General features: G+C 40.5%; 1 protein-coding gene across 4 annotated transcripts in view; it reads right to left on the reverse strand.

Moving 5' to 3' along the window:
- AKAP10 (A-kinase anchoring protein 10) overlaps positions 1 to 18,907 on the reverse strand; it is an 85,920-nt gene that overhangs the window by 40,421 nt on the left and 26,592 nt on the right. For all 4 annotated transcript variants that reach the window (XR_004667220.3, XM_003807285.5, XM_008959376.4 and 1 more), the window contains exons 5-9: positions 12,796 to 12,894; positions 6,189 to 6,273; positions 5,250 to 5,373; positions 4,079 to 4,215; positions 659 to 803 (exon numbers count right to left, since the gene is read on the reverse strand). Coding sequence is in view for 3 of the 4 variants with exons in the window: in XM_003807285.5 (XP_003807333.1) it covers positions 659 to 803; positions 4,079 to 4,215; positions 5,250 to 5,373; positions 6,189 to 6,273; positions 12,796 to 12,894 (590 nt within the window). In the remaining variant the exon portion in view is untranslated. The remainder of the gene's footprint in view (positions 1 to 658; positions 804 to 4,078; positions 4,216 to 5,249; positions 5,374 to 6,188; positions 6,274 to 12,795; positions 12,895 to 18,907) is intronic.

The raw sequence follows: 18,907 nt of genomic DNA on the forward strand, positions 1-18,907 counted from the left end.
TCTTTTTAAATTTGTTAAAAACTAAGACAAACACCCACATTAGCCTAAGCCTACGCAGGGTCAGGATCATCAATAACACTTTCCTTCACCTCCACATCTTGTACCACTGGAAGGTCTTCAGGGGCAGTAACACGCATGGAGCTGTCATCTCCTTTGATAACAATGCCTCCTTCTGGAAACCTCCTGAAGGACCTGTCTGAAGCTGTTTTACAGTTAACTGTTTTCTTAGTAAGTAGAAGGAGCACTCTAAAATAATGATTAAAAGTATAGTACAGTAAATATGAGGCAACAGAGATTTTTCAGCTCCATTATAATTTTTTTTGTTTTGTTCTTGGTTATTCTTTTATCTTTTTAGTTTTTCTTTTTTCTTTTTTACTTATGAAAATTTATTTTTTCTAACTTTTGTTATTATTGCACTGCCAGCTTTGATCCATTATAATCGTACAGGACCATCGTACATGCAGTCCACTGTTGACTAAAATGTTATGTGGCATGTGACTGTACATACCAGGCCAGACTCAAGGCCTCTGCTCTTAATCACTTTGCTGGACTGCTTCAATTTCCACTGTGCTATTCTGCTTGGTTTTCCCACCTTATATTTTATGAGTTCTACCAATAAAACTTCTTGTAGTTTAATACGTTTGAAGTTCTGGGTTACCTTCTCCATGGTTGTCCAGGCCTGACGTAATGGAGTTGTGAAACAGTTGGGAAGTGGCCCACCTTCCCTGCAGATATTGGATTCAATTTCTAATCGTACAACATCATCAAATCCAAGAGGATGTGTGGCTTGGAGGGAGAAGTACCTATGGTAAAAAGATATCCGAAGTAAAATCAAATTCCATAGCAAGTATAAGCAACTTTCGGCACCTCCTCCAGAGAATCTTATACAAGGCTACTTGATTGAGCCTGCAGGCCTAGAACTATAGAGCTATGTGATGACAGTGCTGATGTAAGCTTTCTTTGTTCCCACTTCCCCAGAGATAGTTGGGTCAACTTGCTACCTTTCTATCTGCCTGCCAACCATCCTTAGTTCTTGACGGTGAACTCTACTGTTGTTTAAAAGCTGTAAGGATCAGACTACAACTGAGGCAAAGAAACTAACAATCACATATTTATGGGTACCTATTCTCTGTTGAGGACTTGATAGATAGAAAGGAATTTATAGGAAAGGAAGACATGGTCATTTTCCCTAAAAAGCGAGCTGAGAACTTGTATGCACAGAATAAAATAAGAACACATCATCATAACTACAAGGCATCAGGAGTAAACATGTACAAATTCAAAACAAAACAGCACTGAGGGGTGAGCTAGATGCATATGATCTATTTGGATAGAACAGGACTTACTGATGACTCGGTGTGGAAAGGGAGTAACCAATATTGATAACACAAAGATTTCTACCTTGATGGGGTATAATGCAGGTAATGTTTTGGTAAGCTGATTATGAAATGAATACCAAAAAAAGCATTAAATGCGAGAAAAAAAAAAGGCTCTCTTCCAAGCACTCTAATGGTTTCTATGTCCTGACAGAAATACAAAGGTTGATAATGCATGATTATGATGATGCATATATATGATACAAAAACAAGTAGGCTGGGCACAGTGGCTCACGCCTATAATCCCAGCACTTTGGGAGGCAGAGGTGGGTGGATCACTTGAGGTCAGGAGTTCAAGACCGGCCTGGCCAACATGGTGAAACCCTGTCTCTACTAAAAATACAAAAATTAGCTGGGCGTGGTGGCCCCCACCTGTAATCCCAGCTACTCAGGAGGCTGAGGCAGGAGAACCGCTTGAACCCAGGAGGTGGAGGTTGCAGTGAGCTGAGATCGTGTCACTGCACTCTAGCCGGGGTGACAGAGCAAGACTCCATCTCAAAAAATAAAAAAGAAGAAAAAAAAGAAAACTCTCCTTTTAAATCAGCATTTTTATAACAAAATGTGAATCTCCTATGTTGTATTGAGTAAGTTGGTCAATACTCCTCCACAACTTGAATGTTCAGGCATTTTAGACCAAATTTCTAAATGTAAACTCTTCCTATCTCAACATCTATATAACAATGTTTCTTACGTAATACCTTCTACAAACATACTATACCAGAATAAACACTGGACAGAACATTAAGAACTGCATTCCAGTCCAAATTCTGCCACTAACTTGTTCTGTGACTTTGAGAAAATCATTACCTCTCTGGGCCTTATTTTCCTTACCAAAATAGGAAAATTAGACTACATCCCTAAACTGGCTATTTATCAGAATTATCTGGTATGTCTTCTAAAAATAAAGATTCCTGGTCACACCTCAAACCTGCAGAATCAGAATTTCTGAGACAGGGGGACTGGAAACCTTTTTTTTTTTTTTGAGGTACAGTCCTCTGCCTCCCGGGTTCAAGCAATTCTCCTGCCTCAGCCTCCCTAGTAGCTGGGATTATAGGTACCCGTCAAAACGCCCAGTTAATTTTTTGTAGTTTCTAGTAGAGACAAGGTTTCACTATGTTGGCCAGGCAGTTCTCAAACTCCTGACCTCAAGTGATCTGCCTGCCTTGGCCTCCCAAAGTGCTGGGATTACAGGTGTGAGCCACTGGTACCCAGACTGAAAACCTATTTTTTTTTTTTTTTCTGAGACAGAGTCTCCCTCTGTCAGCCAGGCTGGAGTGCAGTGGCATGATCTCCGCTCACTGCAACCTCCACCTCCCGGGCTCGAGCAATTCTCCTTCCTCAGCCTCCTGAGTAGCTGGGATTACAGGTGTGTGCCATCATGCCTGGCTAATTCTTGTATTTTTAGTAGAGACGGGGTTTTACCATGTTGGCCAGGCTGGTCTTGAACGCCTGACCTCAAGTAATCCGCCTGCCTCAGCCTCCCAAAGTGCTGGGATTATAGGCGTGAGACACCGCAACCAGCCTGAAAACCTATTTTTAATAAGCTCTCAGGTGATTCCTATGCAGACAGCCCAGCAAGAGCCCACAGACTAATGTTCAGGAACCACTGGCCTAGATACTATTAGTGTCTTCAAACCCTAACATCTGTGGACTTTTCTCTATCCCCAAGTTACCCCTTTAGCATTTGCTTAAGGATACAAATAACAAATTACCTTTGTTGTTTTTTTTTTTTTTTTTGGAGACAGGGTCTCACTCTACTGCCCTGCCCAGGGTGGAGTTCAGTGGATCACAGCTCACTGCAGCCTCAACCTCCCAAGGCTCAGGTGATCCTTCTGCCTCAGGCCCCTAAGTAGCTAGGACAACAGGCGCATGCCATCACGCTCAGCTAATTTTTGTATTTTTAGTAAAGGCGGGTTTTGCCATGTTGCCCAGGCTGGTCTCAAATTCCTGGGCTCAAGCGATTCACCTGCCTCTGCCTCTCAAAGTGTTGCGATTACAGGAGTGAGCCACCGTGCCCGACCACGAATTACTTTTTTTACAGAGTAAGAAAAGTTAAATGAAAAGAATACCATACGTTACAGAGCTGGCCACAAGCTCATCATCTGCCTGACCAGATATTTTCAATTTTGTTTACTGTATGATGTTTCCATCCTCTCATTTTCAGTGAAAACTAATAAAAAACTAATTAACAACGTGGCTGAGCAGATTTATACAGAAAGTATAATATACCCATAAATAGGCATTCAAGGTCCCTTACAATCTATTCCAATTAGTACCAGCATCCTCATATTTATTCCCCACCCCTTTGATTATCTAAACTCAAGTTTCTTGAAAGTGCCACTTTCCCCTACGTTTCCATGGCTTTTGTGCCAATGCCTTTGCCTAGAATGTTGTTTTCTGCCTTCCCTGGGTAGCAAAATTCCCTTCTTTCTTTGGGATCCAAACAAAATCTCTCTTCTGGGAAACACTCCTTGAACACCACCATTGCCATCCTGTTTACCCCACATACACCTCCCCTTTCCCAGCAGAAACTTTTGTTCTAAGAACCCCCAAAGCTTTACAAACACCATATAAAAGCAGCTTTTATGCTGCCTCCTGTGAGCTCCTTAACAACAGAGACTGAGTTTATTCATCTTTATTTCCACAAAACATATCAAATGTTCAGTAAGTATCTGCTGAATGCATCTATCAATATAACTCACTTGTCATATAAAATCATGGCATCATTCTGTGCCTCCTGTCCATCATATTGGCCCTTTTTGGCAGCAAGCTGAGACTGGAAGTTATCTGCTGCCAACCAGAATTGTAAGATATTCACTGCATCCTCTTTTTCCATGTACTAGGAAGAAAAAATACACAAGGGAAAATAAGACTATAAACAGATTTCTCTCACAATCTCTAATCTATAAGCTCAAATATTAAAATACAGGTCATAAGCAAAAAACAAAAAGATCTACTTCTCCTGTTAACACCTGTCAGCAAGTTACAGTCATTTGAGATTGAAAAGTTTTAAAGTATTCTTTTAGACGAAAAAAAAAGTTAACAAGAAACAAACACTACACAGCTGGATGCAAATTTTTAGTGAACTAGAGTAAAAATTATACTAAACTGGATTTGTGGTTCCTCGCCAGCAAACATATAAAGAGTAAACTAACCAAACCAAATATTTTATATCTGATCATTTCCACCATTCCATGAGGACATGTTATCCTAAACAAATTGTTGATATAAACTTATAGCAAAGAAAGGGAGTGAGAAAACAAATCAACTGAGTACCTGTATTCTTGTAAAGAGGCAGAATCGAGTGTCTAAATTACTGCTTTGTGAGACTGGGAATCCTCTTTCTACTTAATAGTCATTTGCTTTCCAACAAAATAATTTCACTTGTTGAAGCCTAACAAAGAGCATTATACTAAACTGTATGCCTCAAAAAGATTAATATACTCATTGTCTGTTGCAAATGCTTCTTCACTGGGCAATCCTATCAAGTGACTAAAGTAAAAATGATGAGCATAAGAAAAAATTTACTACTTTTTTTCTCTTCTGAAGTCTGGTCTGCAATTTATGCACTGGAAGCAAGTTTCAAATTCTGTGGTTTTAAAATAGCTCCAAATAATTAAAAACATGCCCTCTCTTACATGCAGTAGTTTAATTGGGTTTCTCAAAATTAGAGTTATTTAATACATTGAATTTTCATGTTCTCTCTAATATATTATTAAATTACTCTTGCCATCAGAAACAACTTGAAACAATGATACATCTTTTTGGAAATGACTTGGCTCTTCTGTGTTAATTCCTATAGACAGGGCCCCAGCATTGATAGTTAGAGGCTGGAATGCTCGAATAGAGTGTGAAAAGAAATGCAGACTTTACCTCAGAGAAATAAAAGAGGGCTGACTCACAGAAGAGAATGTCAGCCAGGTAAACAGTTCCACTGGTCAGCACTTCAATCTGGTATTTACAGAAATGGTGACTTCGCAGAAACTCACTAAAGTGCCTGCACATGGACAAAAGGGAAAATTTGAGGGAACGACCAAGGAAAGAGTTTAAGTGGGAAAAATATACTCTTTCCATACTGTCCCTATTGTATCTTAAAGGCCTAGGTCAACACTACCTTACTCCGCATGGTGTCATTCCTGATTCCTTTACCTGTATGTAATCTCTCCCACCTTTTTATGACTTTGTAGTTCTCCCTTGACATTTAACACATGCCACTTCATATTACAGTAACCAAACAACATGCCCTATGTCTTTTATTAGGCTGTAACTTCCTTCAAGACTGGCACTATGCCTAAACACGTCTTACACAGAGCACTCTTCTGATAAATGTTAAGTGAAAGAATGAATAGATTTTTTTTAAGGGCACATAGCAGTAATAAATCTAAAAAACCTCTGGAGCCATTTCAACAAATCTATGTGGATTTAGTTATATAGCATCCATTTAGCTTAAAGCCTAACTAACAAATTAGGAGAGCCATCTGAAGACATGCATTATTTAAATAAATAAACCAATTCTAATAGTCATAATCACTACAGACTCAATCACTCCCCAAATGATTTCAGAACTAAAAACAAATTATTTTAACTTAGGAAATATTAACATTGAAAATGAAAATGAAAATTTTAAGAGTTCACATAATTTATATTTAAAAGAAACTGTTAACCAAGATAGAGTATGCTTTATATGATCTTGTAAATATCCAAAATATTTAAATTCTCAAAAATACTTTGTTTTTAGCTGAGTGAAGCCCATTCCTAACAATGAACCCAAATTCCCTAGGATGCACAATGTGAAAATATGAACTAACTTACTCTTGCTCCATTGCACTAAAGACTATGGACTGTGCCAAAACGAAACAGTTGGGATCCACCTGTCCATCTTCTCCACAAATCCTTGCTGCAAAAGAAGTTGTAAATAATTAAATTGCCACTAAATTCAAACTATGTATACACACTTGTGAATCAACTTGGGAGTTAACAGCATAGGCATATAAATTAAGAGGTTTTAAATAGAACTAAAAGAAAATACAGGTAACACTTGATCTTAAAGTAGAAAGTCTTTTGAAGTACATATGCAAAAGCAGAAATCAAAAGATTTAACAACATAAAATTTAATTCCTATACACAGAAACCCTCCAAAAACAAAATACAAAGGCAAACAAACAGAAAAAAGATTTGCAGCATGCATGACAGTTAAAAGATTACTATCATTAAAATACCAAGAGCTCTTATAAACTACTAAGAAATGTCCCAAAAGAAAAATGAGCAAAGGACATGACAATCCACAAAGGAACAAACATAAAATGACCAACGTGAAAAGACATACATACTCACTAGTAATCAAATAGATTAGAATAAGGAGGCACTACACCTTTTATCTAGTAAACTGGCCCAACATTGTTTTTAATAATATGTATACTTGAGCAAGGGCACAAGAAAACTGACACTAGTGTTAGTGGGGATACAAACACCTTTTTCTGAAGGCAATTTGGCAGTTTCTAGCATAACTTTAAAAATGAACATACCCTTTCAATGAGCAATTCTATTTCTGGGATTGTAACTTAAAAAATTATGGATTTGTGAAGTTATCTGTAAAAAAGTTTATTAAAATGTTATTGGTAGAAATTTTAAAACATGAAATGTGCTAAAATAAGGAACTGCTAAAATAAACTGCAGTGAAACAATTAGCTATTTAGCTAGCTGTTAAACATGGCTGGAAAAACCATATAACATGATGCCTAGTCTCACTTTGTGTTCATGACTTTAGTGGGACCTTCATGAAACCCAGGGATCATACTAGTGTCCTGGTCTGTTTACATTCACTTTCCTAGACAATACAAATCTGTGATACTGTGAAATATGTTATTTAGTCTTTGCCCAGTTTTTTTTTTTCCTTTTTCTTCTGAGACAAGGTCTCACTCTGTCACCCAAGCCGGAGTCAGTGGCACGATCATGGCTCACTGCTGCCTTCAACTCCAGGGCTCAGTGATCCTCAGCCTTCTGAGTAGCTGGGACTACAGACAAGAGCTATTACGCCTGGCCAATTTTTAAATTTTTTGTAAGGGGGTCTCACTATGTTGACCAGGCTGGTTTTGATCTCATGGCCTGAAACGATCCTCCTGCCTCAGCCTCCCAAAGTGCTGGGATTACAGGCCTGAGCCATTGCAACTGGCCTTTAGCCAGTTTCTTAGCATACAGCGCCTAAAATTCATGGAATCTCTGGATTCTTTTGAATGCTAATGAGATGACTTGTGGCTGTGGCCTCTAAAGAGCTTTAGGATGAGGGCTAATCACCAGAAAGACCAAGGCAGAATTACACGTTTGGGACTTTCAGCCCTACCCACCAACCTCCCGGGATGAGGGGGCTGAAGGTTGAGCTGATCACCAATAGCCAATGATCAATCATGCCTATATAATGAAGTCTCCACAAAAAACCCAAAAGGACAGAATGGGGAGGGGGGCTTCTGAATAGCTAAATCTGTAGAGGTTTTTGGAGGGTGGCATGACCTGGAGAGGGCATGGAAGCTCTGTGCCCCTCTCCCATACCTTGCCCATGCATCTCTTCCATCTGCCTGTTCAATCTGTATCCTTTGTAATATCCTTTATAATAAATGGGTAAGTATAAGTAAAGCATTTCCCTGAGTTCTGAGAGCTGCTCTAGCAAATTTATTGAACCCAAGGAGGGGACTGTGGGAACTCCAATTTATAGAAGGTCAGTCAGAAGCACAGGCCACAACTTGTACTTGAGACTGGCATCTGAAGTGGAGGCAGTCTTGTGGGACAGAGTCCTCAATCTGTGGGATCTGATGCTATCTCCAGGTAAACAGTGTGAGAACTGAACTGACTTAGAGGACACCCAGTTGGTGTTCACTGAACAATCATCTGCAGAATTGGTAGCTGACAGGGAAAAAACCCCACACAACTAGGGTCATGGAAGGGTTCTGTTTTGTGAGAGTTCAGAAGGAGAAACTGAGTTGTTTTTTTTTTTCTACAGTACATCTCCTTTCTCAAATATTTAACACGTCTTCTATTCTCTTTGCTGAGGACTTTGCTTCCTGCTTCCTTGAGAATATAGAAGCAATCAGAAAATTATTTCCACCATCTCTCACATCTTTCAACTCACCTGCATCTCTACCCATGTACTGCATTCTTTCCTGTGACTCTAGATAAATTGTCCTTGCTCCCATCTAAGCAATCTTCTATGTGAGCACTGGAATTCATCCCTTCTGCCTCCAGACTTCTTTCCTGTAACAACTGTCCCCTCTCCTACATCAACTTCTCCTTCACTACTGCCTCATTCCTATCAGCTGTGTGGACTGCATGTTATATATATACCTGTTTGTATGCTATAACACACTTTATATGCTTATAATACATCTCACCTAAAAAACAAAATTAAAAACCATTGTTCCCCCCCTTTTTTTTTTGAGACAGTGTCTGGCTCTGTCACCCAAGCTGGAGTGCAGTGGCATGATCTTGGCTCACTGAGGCCGTGACCTCCTGGGGCTCAAGCGATCCTGCCACCTCAGCCTTCCTAATAGCTGAGACTACAGGTGTGCACCACCATGCCTGAAGAATTTTTGTATTATTATTATTTTTTGGTAGAGATGGGGTTTCGCTATGTTGCCTAGGCTAGTCTCAAACTCCTGGGCTCAAGTGATCCACCTGCCTGGCCTGCCAAAGTGCTGAGATTACAGGTGTGCACCACTGCCCCCAGGCTACCTTGATTAACATCACCTTCCAGATCATCTTTAGAGCAACATGCCTCATAAAAGTTGTCAATACTCGCTGGTTCCACTCCTCCTATTCTCTCTTAAGACTCCTCCAATTAAGTTTTGTCTAAAATGGCCCACTGTAATTAAGATAACCAGTGTACAATAGGTTGTCAAATCCATTCAATTCCTAGTATTCATCTTACTTACCTCAGCTTCATTTCCTCACAAAAACATTTGTCTTACTTGGCTTTCTGAAGAAAACTACTTCTTGATATACCATTGTCATAAGACGGCCTAAGTGTCCTTTGCTAGTTCTTCCTCATCTGCCAGAATGTCAGGGCATGCCCCAGGACTCAGTCCTTAGACCTCATCTTCCCTTATTACACTCACTCCTATGGTAATGTTATCCAGTCTTGTGGCTCTAAATCCATCTATATGCTAATGACTTCCAAACACGTGTCTCCAACCCGGACCTCTGCCATAAAATCCTAATGTAGGTGTCCAATTACCTACTTGACATTCACCATTTGGATGTCTAAAACCAAACTCCTGATTTTCCTCATAAGCCATTACCCCCACAGTCTTTCTCATCTTATAAATGACAACACTACAATTCCAGGTATTCAGTTTTTTAAAAAATGGAGTCATGCAGGCGGGTGGGGTGGCTCACGCCTGTAACCTCAGCACTTTGGGAGGCCAAGGTGGGTAGATCATGAGGTCAGGAGATGGAGACCATCCTGGCCAACACGGTGAAACCCTGTTTCTACTAAAATACAAAAAAAAAATTAGCCAGGCGTGGTGGCGAGCGCCTGTAGTCCCAGCTACTTGGGAGGCTGAGGCAGGGGAATCGCTTGAACCCAGGAGGCGGAGGTTGCTGTGAGCCAAGATCACGCCACTGCACTCCAGCCTGGCGAGAGTGAGACTCCGTCTCAAAAACAAACAAACAAAAAATGCAGTCATGCTTTATTCCTTTTTTTCCCTCTCATACCACTCACTTCCAAACCATCAGCAAATTCTGTCAGCTGTACCTTCAAAGTTTTTAAAAATTCTACCACTTCAAACATTTGTGGAAGATGAAGGAGGTAGTGCAAGTATAGATTCTGGATCACTCTAAATCCTCACATAAAAACAGTAATTAGTTAGCAACACCAAAAATCCAAGGATTACATTTAAAACAAGACTATGCAAAGTGGGTACACAGTAAGAGCTAAAGTGAAGGCTCCTTTGAACAAAACTCACTTGAAGGACAGCTATATTAAAATAGTCCAACTGCAAGAGGAGACAAATAATTTGGACAGGATTAAGAATGGGGCTCAAGGAGGAAAAATGACTTGCCTAAAGCCACACAGGTAATTAACATCCTAAAATATATAATGATAGACACTGGGATAGAGGTTTTCTCAAATTCCTTGATCACAAAATGTTATCAACTTGATCCTTCAGAAGACTTTTCCTTCATGGGATTACATCATCATTAATTTGATTAAGCTTAAGTAAAAGAAAGAGAGTTGCAGTGTGGTTTCATTTTAAGTGTTTTATTTGACTTGAAACTCCTTCCTTTTTATCCACACACCAGTCAGGCTATTAACTGGTACAGACTCCCCTCAAAAAAAAATCACTAGCCAACCAATTCTTCAAACAGGCAAACTCTAATCAGTCAGAACATCCCTGTTGTATTACTAGGAAAAGCTGGTCTAGGGATGATGATAGTAGCAAATTCCCACATAAAAATAGAGCAACAACACAGAAAACCTCAAATCTCATAACATCTGTCAGCAAAACTCAGTGAAACAGTACCCCTTAAATACAAGCAGATAGGGATAAGCCACCAACAGCCACCAGGCCTATGTTATAGCCGTTATAGGTATCTGTGTGGGAGAAAGAAAAGGAAAATGGAGCCAACATGACATGGACCCCAGAATAGCTAACTGGAAGGTACAGTGGGCCAATTTAAGAAACACAGCTGAGACTAACAGGGGTCTTGCTGTCTCCAGCAGTGAGTGAGTGCAAAGCACCCACACTAAGGATTAAAGAAGCCCAACATCGGGACAGATCTGCTAAAAGTGCAAGAACATGTCTTATTTCATAAATCACAAATACTAACTTTTTTGAAGAATAAAAATACATAATATTAGGACTTATGAGAATGTAATATTTATTGAATGAATAAATAACCTCTTTTATCTGTGAATATACGTTCACCTAAGGTCTTCCTGATAAAACACAGTAAAAGCTTTCAAACTATTTTGCTATAACCTATAAGAAATATATTTGTTGAATCAGCATACACATACATACATGTATATATAATGAAAACATTTTTCTGAAATGTTTGTCCTTACTACTCTGAGATACTTTGATTTTTTTATTCTAGTATATATATATACACACACTAATATATATACTATATATATATACTATATTTATAGTATATATAGTATATATATACTAGTATATATATACTATATATACTAGTATATATAGTATATATACTATATATATACTATATACTATAATACTATATATACTATATACGCTTATATACTAATATATATATATTTTATATATATATATATTTTTTTTTTTTTTTTTTTGGCAGGGGGTGAGGGCATAAGAGAAGGCTGGTCCCAACCTACAGTATGAAAAACACTGCCACAGCACAGCAGTTAAGGTATGTGAGGGTCTAGTTTCAAATCCTGACTCTGCCATATCTGAGCTGTTACCTTGGACAAAGCACTTAACTTCTCTGGGCTTCAGTTTCTTCATCTATAAAATAACTGTATTTATCCCACAAAGTTCTTTAGAAGTTAAAATGAGTCTATCCATAAAAAGTGCTTGGAATATTGTCTGGGACACAGTGAGTGTTTAATAAATGTGTACTATTTATTGATCTTGCTGTCATTGTTATTCAGGTCAAAGCCTAAGAATTTGGGTCCAACATATAAGAAAAACTTTTTTTCTTTTTTTTTTTTTTAAGGTTAGCAAATTGTCTTTATTCAGAAGAATAAAGTTACGTGAAACTGGGACTGGACATGAGGCTGCCCTCCTCCTTGCACCTCCAGCTGTGCCAAATGACACAGAAATGACACTGTGTGTGGCACAATCAACTGGCAAAAAACGGCAAGTCACAGGCCATGTGATGGCTCTGGCTAATGCAGGTAGACATCCAGGGTGCCCAGGGACGTCAGGCCCACTGAGAAGTGGGATGAAGCCCTGAGACGGAGAGGCCACCACTGAGACACCTGTCTGGCCATCCAGTTGCCCACTGGTCGTGAGACTCTTGGGCTGCAGCCCTGATGCCTAGAGACTTTGGTACCGGCTTTTAGCCTCACTGGACTTCCAACCCCAGAAGTTTCTGTCCCGCCCACTTCGTGCACTGGCGCGGGGCTGCCGGCCAGTCCATCCGGTGGTCTGTGCTGGTTAGCGTAGCCGCCCGCCGGCCCGGCTGCTCAGCAGCGGGCAGGCCTGAGCACCCGCTACACTGCAGCCCACCTGGCCCAGGCAAAGACCCTGGCACCGAATGCAGCCGAGAAACTTTTAAAGTGAGCTATAATCTGATATAAAAAATACTCAGAAAACAAATTAGGAAGGGAACTGCTAAATTCCATGTTAAGAAAAAATTATCTTAGTCAGTAACCAAAATTGTCAGTTCTGTGCATTTTTTGTCATTTTTTTTTTTTGCCATAGTTTCAAGCACTGCTTACCTATGATGTCATTTCTCATTGCTTCTGTAATTGGTATTGGTTTAGCAGCATCTGGAGATATATATTTGGTAAAAGTATTCACTGCATCTTGTTCTATACCTGCAAGGGAAGAAGAGAACTTCAAAAATCAAAAAGCAACTTGGACTCCAGTAATGAATTATATTCATGAATAGCAGGGCTTAGATCACTGTGAGTTCCTATTGCAAAATAAACTTCCATCACAAAGGTGCTTTTTCATTGTTTGGTTTGTGGAAGAGGAGAGTTACATGGGGGTGTTCAAAGCTATGGAAAATGCATATGATGAAAAAACTATGCATGAATTTCAAAGTACTTTTACACCAAAATAAACTCATATTAACCTGTTATAACGTATCTGAACAGGATCTACTCTGAGGCACTAAGAAGGAGAAAACATCAGTTTGAAGACAGCCCCTATTGGAGCAACATGAACTCTGCTAAAATGGAAGAATAAACATCAAATTTATGGTGAAGCTTGTGTGGATGAAAGATAAAATTATTGATGCTTTACCAAAAGTTTATGGGGACAATGCCTCAAAGGACAGAGTGAGACTCCGTCTCAAAAAAAAAAAAAAAAAAAAAAAGTCAAGTATTAATAATTATGACAGAAACCACCAAAGGCGGGTGTTAAACTGTTATTTTCCTAATGTGCTTGCTAAAGGGAAAACAGCAAATTAATAGAGAATATCATCCTTTGATTTGATATGAAATACTAATAAGTATGTCAAGATGAAATAAGCACACTCTTCTGTCTCTCCCATGGAATGCAACTCAAAACAATGGACAAATGCATCCAAGGACTTGGAAGCAGGCGGACTGAGAAAAGTAACCAGAACTCGCAGTACCTCCGTACTCCTGACAGGTTTGTCCAGCACCTCCTGGCCTGGACTCAAAAGCTGAAACTGCACACCAGATGCACAAAGAAGAAGTTCCAAGACAGGCCCTCTATTTCTGGTCTGAGGAACAGGAAAGGGGGCTCTCACGGATCAAAGAGAGTGGAGGAAATCCCCTGGGTTGTTTTGTTTTGTTCCTTTCTCTCCTTCGACTCCCAGGCAGCATCAGAGCAGCCACAGCAGCAATGACAGCAGCTCCAAGAATCCTACTTTCTGACACGAGAAACTGCAGTCCCAAGAGGAAGAAGAGAAGTCTTGGCCACAGAGGCTGACATAGCTACAGGAAGTGTGCTGAAGTATAGGGAATCTAAAGCCCTGACTTTCTAGCCAGACAACAGGAAAGGGATAAAGGGAGGTTCTTAGAAGGCAGAACGTGTCAGGGACATCACAGAAAAGAAGGAGCCCATGAAAACGTCGAGTTGTATGTGCACTCCCGGGGCCACTCGTGAGCTGGGTGTGCATGGCCCTGCTTCTAAAAGTGTACAAAGGCTTTGGGACCTGACCATTGGCCAGGTCCCAGACTGGACACAGAAAGGCACATAAGCAGATAAGATACAAAACTGAACTGATGATGGAACCAGAGCCGACAGAATGCTGCTTAGAATTTGTGGACTGAACCTAACTAGGTCAACTGCTTGTTAAAGCAAAAACTTCAATATTTTCCACAGGATTTAAACAAGATTCAGAATCATATAATGTAAGTCAAACTGTCCAAGATACAATCCAAAATTAATTGTCATATAAAGAACCAGAAAATCCCATTATCTCACAAAAGACAATCAAGAGGACACATATGCTGGGATGATAAAACAAATTTTAAGTAGCTACTAAAACCATGCTCTAAGAAATAAGGTCACTCCTGAAACGAATAAGAGTTTCAGGAGCAAAGTATAAGACATACACAAAAAAAGAAAATTTTAGAACTAAAAAACATAATAAACAAAATTTAAAATTCACTACAAAGACTCAATAACAGAATGGAAATAACAGGGGAAAGAACCAGTGAATTTGAAGACAGATGAATAGAAATTTTCGAAGCTGAAGAACAGGAAAAAAAAATTTAAAGAAGTAAATAAAGCCTCAGGAACCTGCCAAACAATAACAAAACTAACACTTGGGTTACTAAAATCCTAGAAGGAAAAGAGAAAAAGTGCAATGTCAAAAAAATATTTAAAGACTTAGCCGGGCGCGGTGGCTCACGCCTGTAATCCCAGCACTTTGGGAGGCCGAGGAGGGTGGATCACAAGGTCAAGAAATCGAGACCATCCTGGCCAACACAGTGAAACCCTGTCTCTACTAAAAATACAAAAATTAGCTGGGCATGGTGGCGCGCACCTGTAATCCCAGCTACTCAGTAGGCTGAGGCAGGAGAAACACTTGAACCCAGGAGGCGGAGGTTGCAGTGAGCCAAGATCACGCCACTGCACTCCAGCCTGGTAACAGAAAGAGAGACTCTGTCTCAAAAAAAAAAAGAGAAAAAAAAAAACCGGTGTTATTAAATCTTTATTACATTTCTTTTCTCTCTCTTTTTTAACCTCATCCCTAGTTCTATTTTTATGGTGGTTAAGTTTTCTACATTCCACTTGAAGTTACAAAATATTAAATGTGAGTACACTGAAAAGTATGTATATTGTAATTCCTAGAGAAGCCACTAAAAAGCCTACATAAAAAGATACAATCAAGAACTCAATATATAAATTCTAGAAAAAGGCAGGGCATGGTGGCTCACGCCTGTAATCCCAGCACTTTGGGAGGCCGAGGCAGGTGGATCACTTGAGGTCAAGAGTTCAAGACCAGCCTGGCCAATATGGTGAAACCCTGTCTCTACTAAAAATACAAAAAAATTAGCTGGGTGTAGTGGCACATGCCTGCAGTCCCAGCTACTTGGGAGCTGTGGCAGGAGAATCACTCAAAAAAATAAATAAATAAGTAAGATAAATAAATTTAAGGAAAAATTCAAATAATCCAAAAGAAAGCAAAAAGGGGGCTCTCCCTCGTCTCCCTCTCCCTCTCCCCGGTCTCCCTCTGATGCCACCAAAGTTGTGAAAGCGGAGGCTGGACTGTACTGCTGCCATCTCGGCTCACTGCAACCTCCCTGCCTGATTCTCCTGCCTCAGCCTGCAGAGTGCCTGGGATTGCAGGCGCACGCCGCCACACCTGACTGGTTTTTGCATTTTTTGGTGGAGACGGGGTTTCGCCGTGTTGGCCGGGCTGGTCTCCAGCTCCTGATCGCGAGTGATCTGCCTGCCTCGGCCTCCCGAGGTGCCGGGATTGCAGACGGAGTCTCGCTCACTCAGTGCTCAATGTTGCCCAGGCTGGAGTGCAGTGGCGTGATCTCAGCTCCCTACAACCTCCACTTCCCAGCCGCCTGCCTTGGCCTCCCAAAGTGCCGAGATTGCAGCCTCTGCCCGGCCGCCACCCCGTCCGGGAAATGAGGAGCGTCTCTGCCTAGCCACCCATCGTGTGGGATGTGAGGAGCCCCTCTGACCGGCTGCCCAATCTGGGAAGTGAGGAGCACCTCTTCCCGGCTGCCATCCCGTCTAGGAAGTGAGGAGTGTCTCTGCCCAGCAGCCCATCGTCTGAGATGTGGGGAGCACCTCTTGAGGAGTGTCTCTGCCCGACCGCCACCCCATCTGGGAGGTGAGGAGCATCTCTGCCTGGCCGCCCCGTCTGAGAAGTGAGGAGCCCCTCGGCCCGGCAGCCGCCCCGTCCGGGAAGGAGGTGGGGGGCAGCCCCTGCCCGGCCAGCCGCCCCATCCGGGAGGGAGGTGGGGGATCAGCCCCGGCCCGGCCAGCCGCCAGCAGCCCCATCCGGGAGGGAGGTGGGGGGTCAGCCCCCGCCTGGCCAGCCGCCCCGTCTGGGAGGGAGGTGGGGGGGGCGCCTCCACCTGGCCACTGCCCCGTCTGGGAGGTGGGGGGCGCCTCTGCCCGGCTGCCCCTACTGGGAAGTGAGGAGCCCCTCTGCCCAGCTGCCACCCCGTCTGGGAGGTGTACCCAACAGCTCATTGAGAACGGGCCATGATGACGATGGCAGTTTTGTCGAATAGAAAAGGGAGAAATGTGGGGAAAAGAAAGAGAGATCAGATTGTTACTGTGTCTGTGTAGAAAGAAGTAGACATGGGAGACTCCATTTTGTTCTGTACTAAGAAAAATTCTTCTGCCTTGGGATGCTGTTAATCTATAACCTTACCCCCAACCCCGTGCTCTCTGAAACATGTGCTGTTACCACTCAGCGTTAAATGGATTAAGGGCGGTGCAAGATGTGCTTTGTTAAACAGATGCTTGAAGGCAGCATGCTCGTTAAGAGTCATCACCACTCCCTAATCTCAAGTACCCAGGGACACAAACACTGCAGAAGGCCGCAGGGTCCTCTGTCTAGGAAAACCAGAGACCCTTGTTCACATGTTTATCTGCTGACCTTCCCTCAACTATTGTCCTATGACCCTGCCAAATCCCCCTCTCCAAGAAACACCCAAGAATGATCAACAAATACTAAAAAAAAAATAAGAATTAAAAAAAAAAAAAGCAAAAAAGGGGAAATCAAAGAGGGAGAAACAGAAAAACATATACTAAACTGGTAATCTAAATCCAAAGATATTAATATTATTATGAGTAATATAATTATATTAATACCAATAATTATATTTACACATTATAAATACGCCAGTGCAACAGTTACATTTAATGTAAATAATTATACTAAAATTTATATTAAAATAATTAAATTTACCAACAAAAACCCTGTATTGTGAGAAAAGATTAAAAATAACATGACTCAGCTGGGTGCAGTGGCTCACGCCTGTAATCCCAGCACTTTGGGAGGCCAAAGCAGGTGGATCACCTGAGGTCAGGAGTTCAAGACGAGCCTGGCTAACATGGTGAAAACCCGTTTCTACTAAAAATACAAAAAATCAGCCAGGCATGGTGCGCATGCCTGTAATCCCAGCTACTCGGGAGGCTGAGGCAGGAGAATCGCTGCAACCCAGGAGGTGGAGGTTGTGGTAAGCCAGGATTGCACCACTGCACTCCAGCTTGGGCAACAAGAGCAAAACTCTGTCTCAATAAATAAATAAATAAATAAAGAACACGACCCAACTATATGCTGCCTACAAGAAGCCCCCTTTAAATAGAATTATAAAGGTAGATCAAAAGTAAAAAAATGGAAAAAGATACGCCATGCAAGCACTAATCAAATGAAAGCTGCAGTGTCTATATAAATTGGACAACAGATATTTCTGATCTTAGAACAAGGAAAATTACCATAAAGAGGGAATTACATAATGATAAAACAGGCAATTCACCCAGAAGATATCATCCTAAATGTGTACACACCTAACAACAGAGCCTCAAAATACATGAAGCAAAACCAGATAGAGCTGAAAGTAAAATTGGAAAAAAAAATTGTAGTTGGAAAGTTCAACACTCTTCTGAGTAATAAAGTGATATAACTGCATACAAAGTATCAGCAAGAATAAAGAAAAACTGAACACCATCATTAACCAACTAAATCAACTTGACATTTATAGAAAACTGTCCAAAAACAGAATGTACAATCTTTACACTGTATGTGGTATATTCACATTTAAAAAAATTTTTTAATGTTATTTTTAAAAATTAATAAATGAAATCATTCAAAATATATTCTCTGACCATAATACAATGAAATGAGAAATAAATGGTAGAAAAATAACAGGAAAAAAGTCTCCAATTGCTTGCAAACTAAATAACAGATTTCTAAATAATTCATTGGTAAAAGAATAAGACTCAAGGGAAATTAGAACATTTCATTTGTGCTCAGTTCAAAATACCAGAATTTGTGGGGGTGTAGCTAAAGCAGTGGTTAGAAGGAAATTTACAGTATTAAATGCTTATCTTAGAAAAGAAAGGTCTCAAACCAGAAATCTAAGTTTCTACTTTAAGCAACTTGGAGAAAAAAAAAAGAGTAAAATAAACCCAAAGCAAGCAGAAATAATAGAAAAGAAATAATAAAGAGCAGAAAATCAATAAAATTGGAAACAAAACAACAGAAAAATCAAAACAAAAGCTAGTTCTTTGAAAAGACTAATAAATCCCTATACAATCTGACAAAGAAAAACAAGACACAATTGCCAACACCAGGAATAAAAGAGGGATACCACTACAAACCCGAAATGCTATAAATAATTACATGCTCATAAATTTGACAATTCAATACAATTAATT

Source organism: Pan paniscus, chromosome 19, assembly GCF_029289425.2.
Source record: "Pan paniscus chromosome 19, NHGRI_mPanPan1-v2.0_pri, whole genome shotgun sequence".
In the NCBI taxonomy this organism is placed as follows: Eukaryota; Metazoa; Chordata; class Mammalia; order Primates; family Hominidae; genus Pan; species Pan paniscus.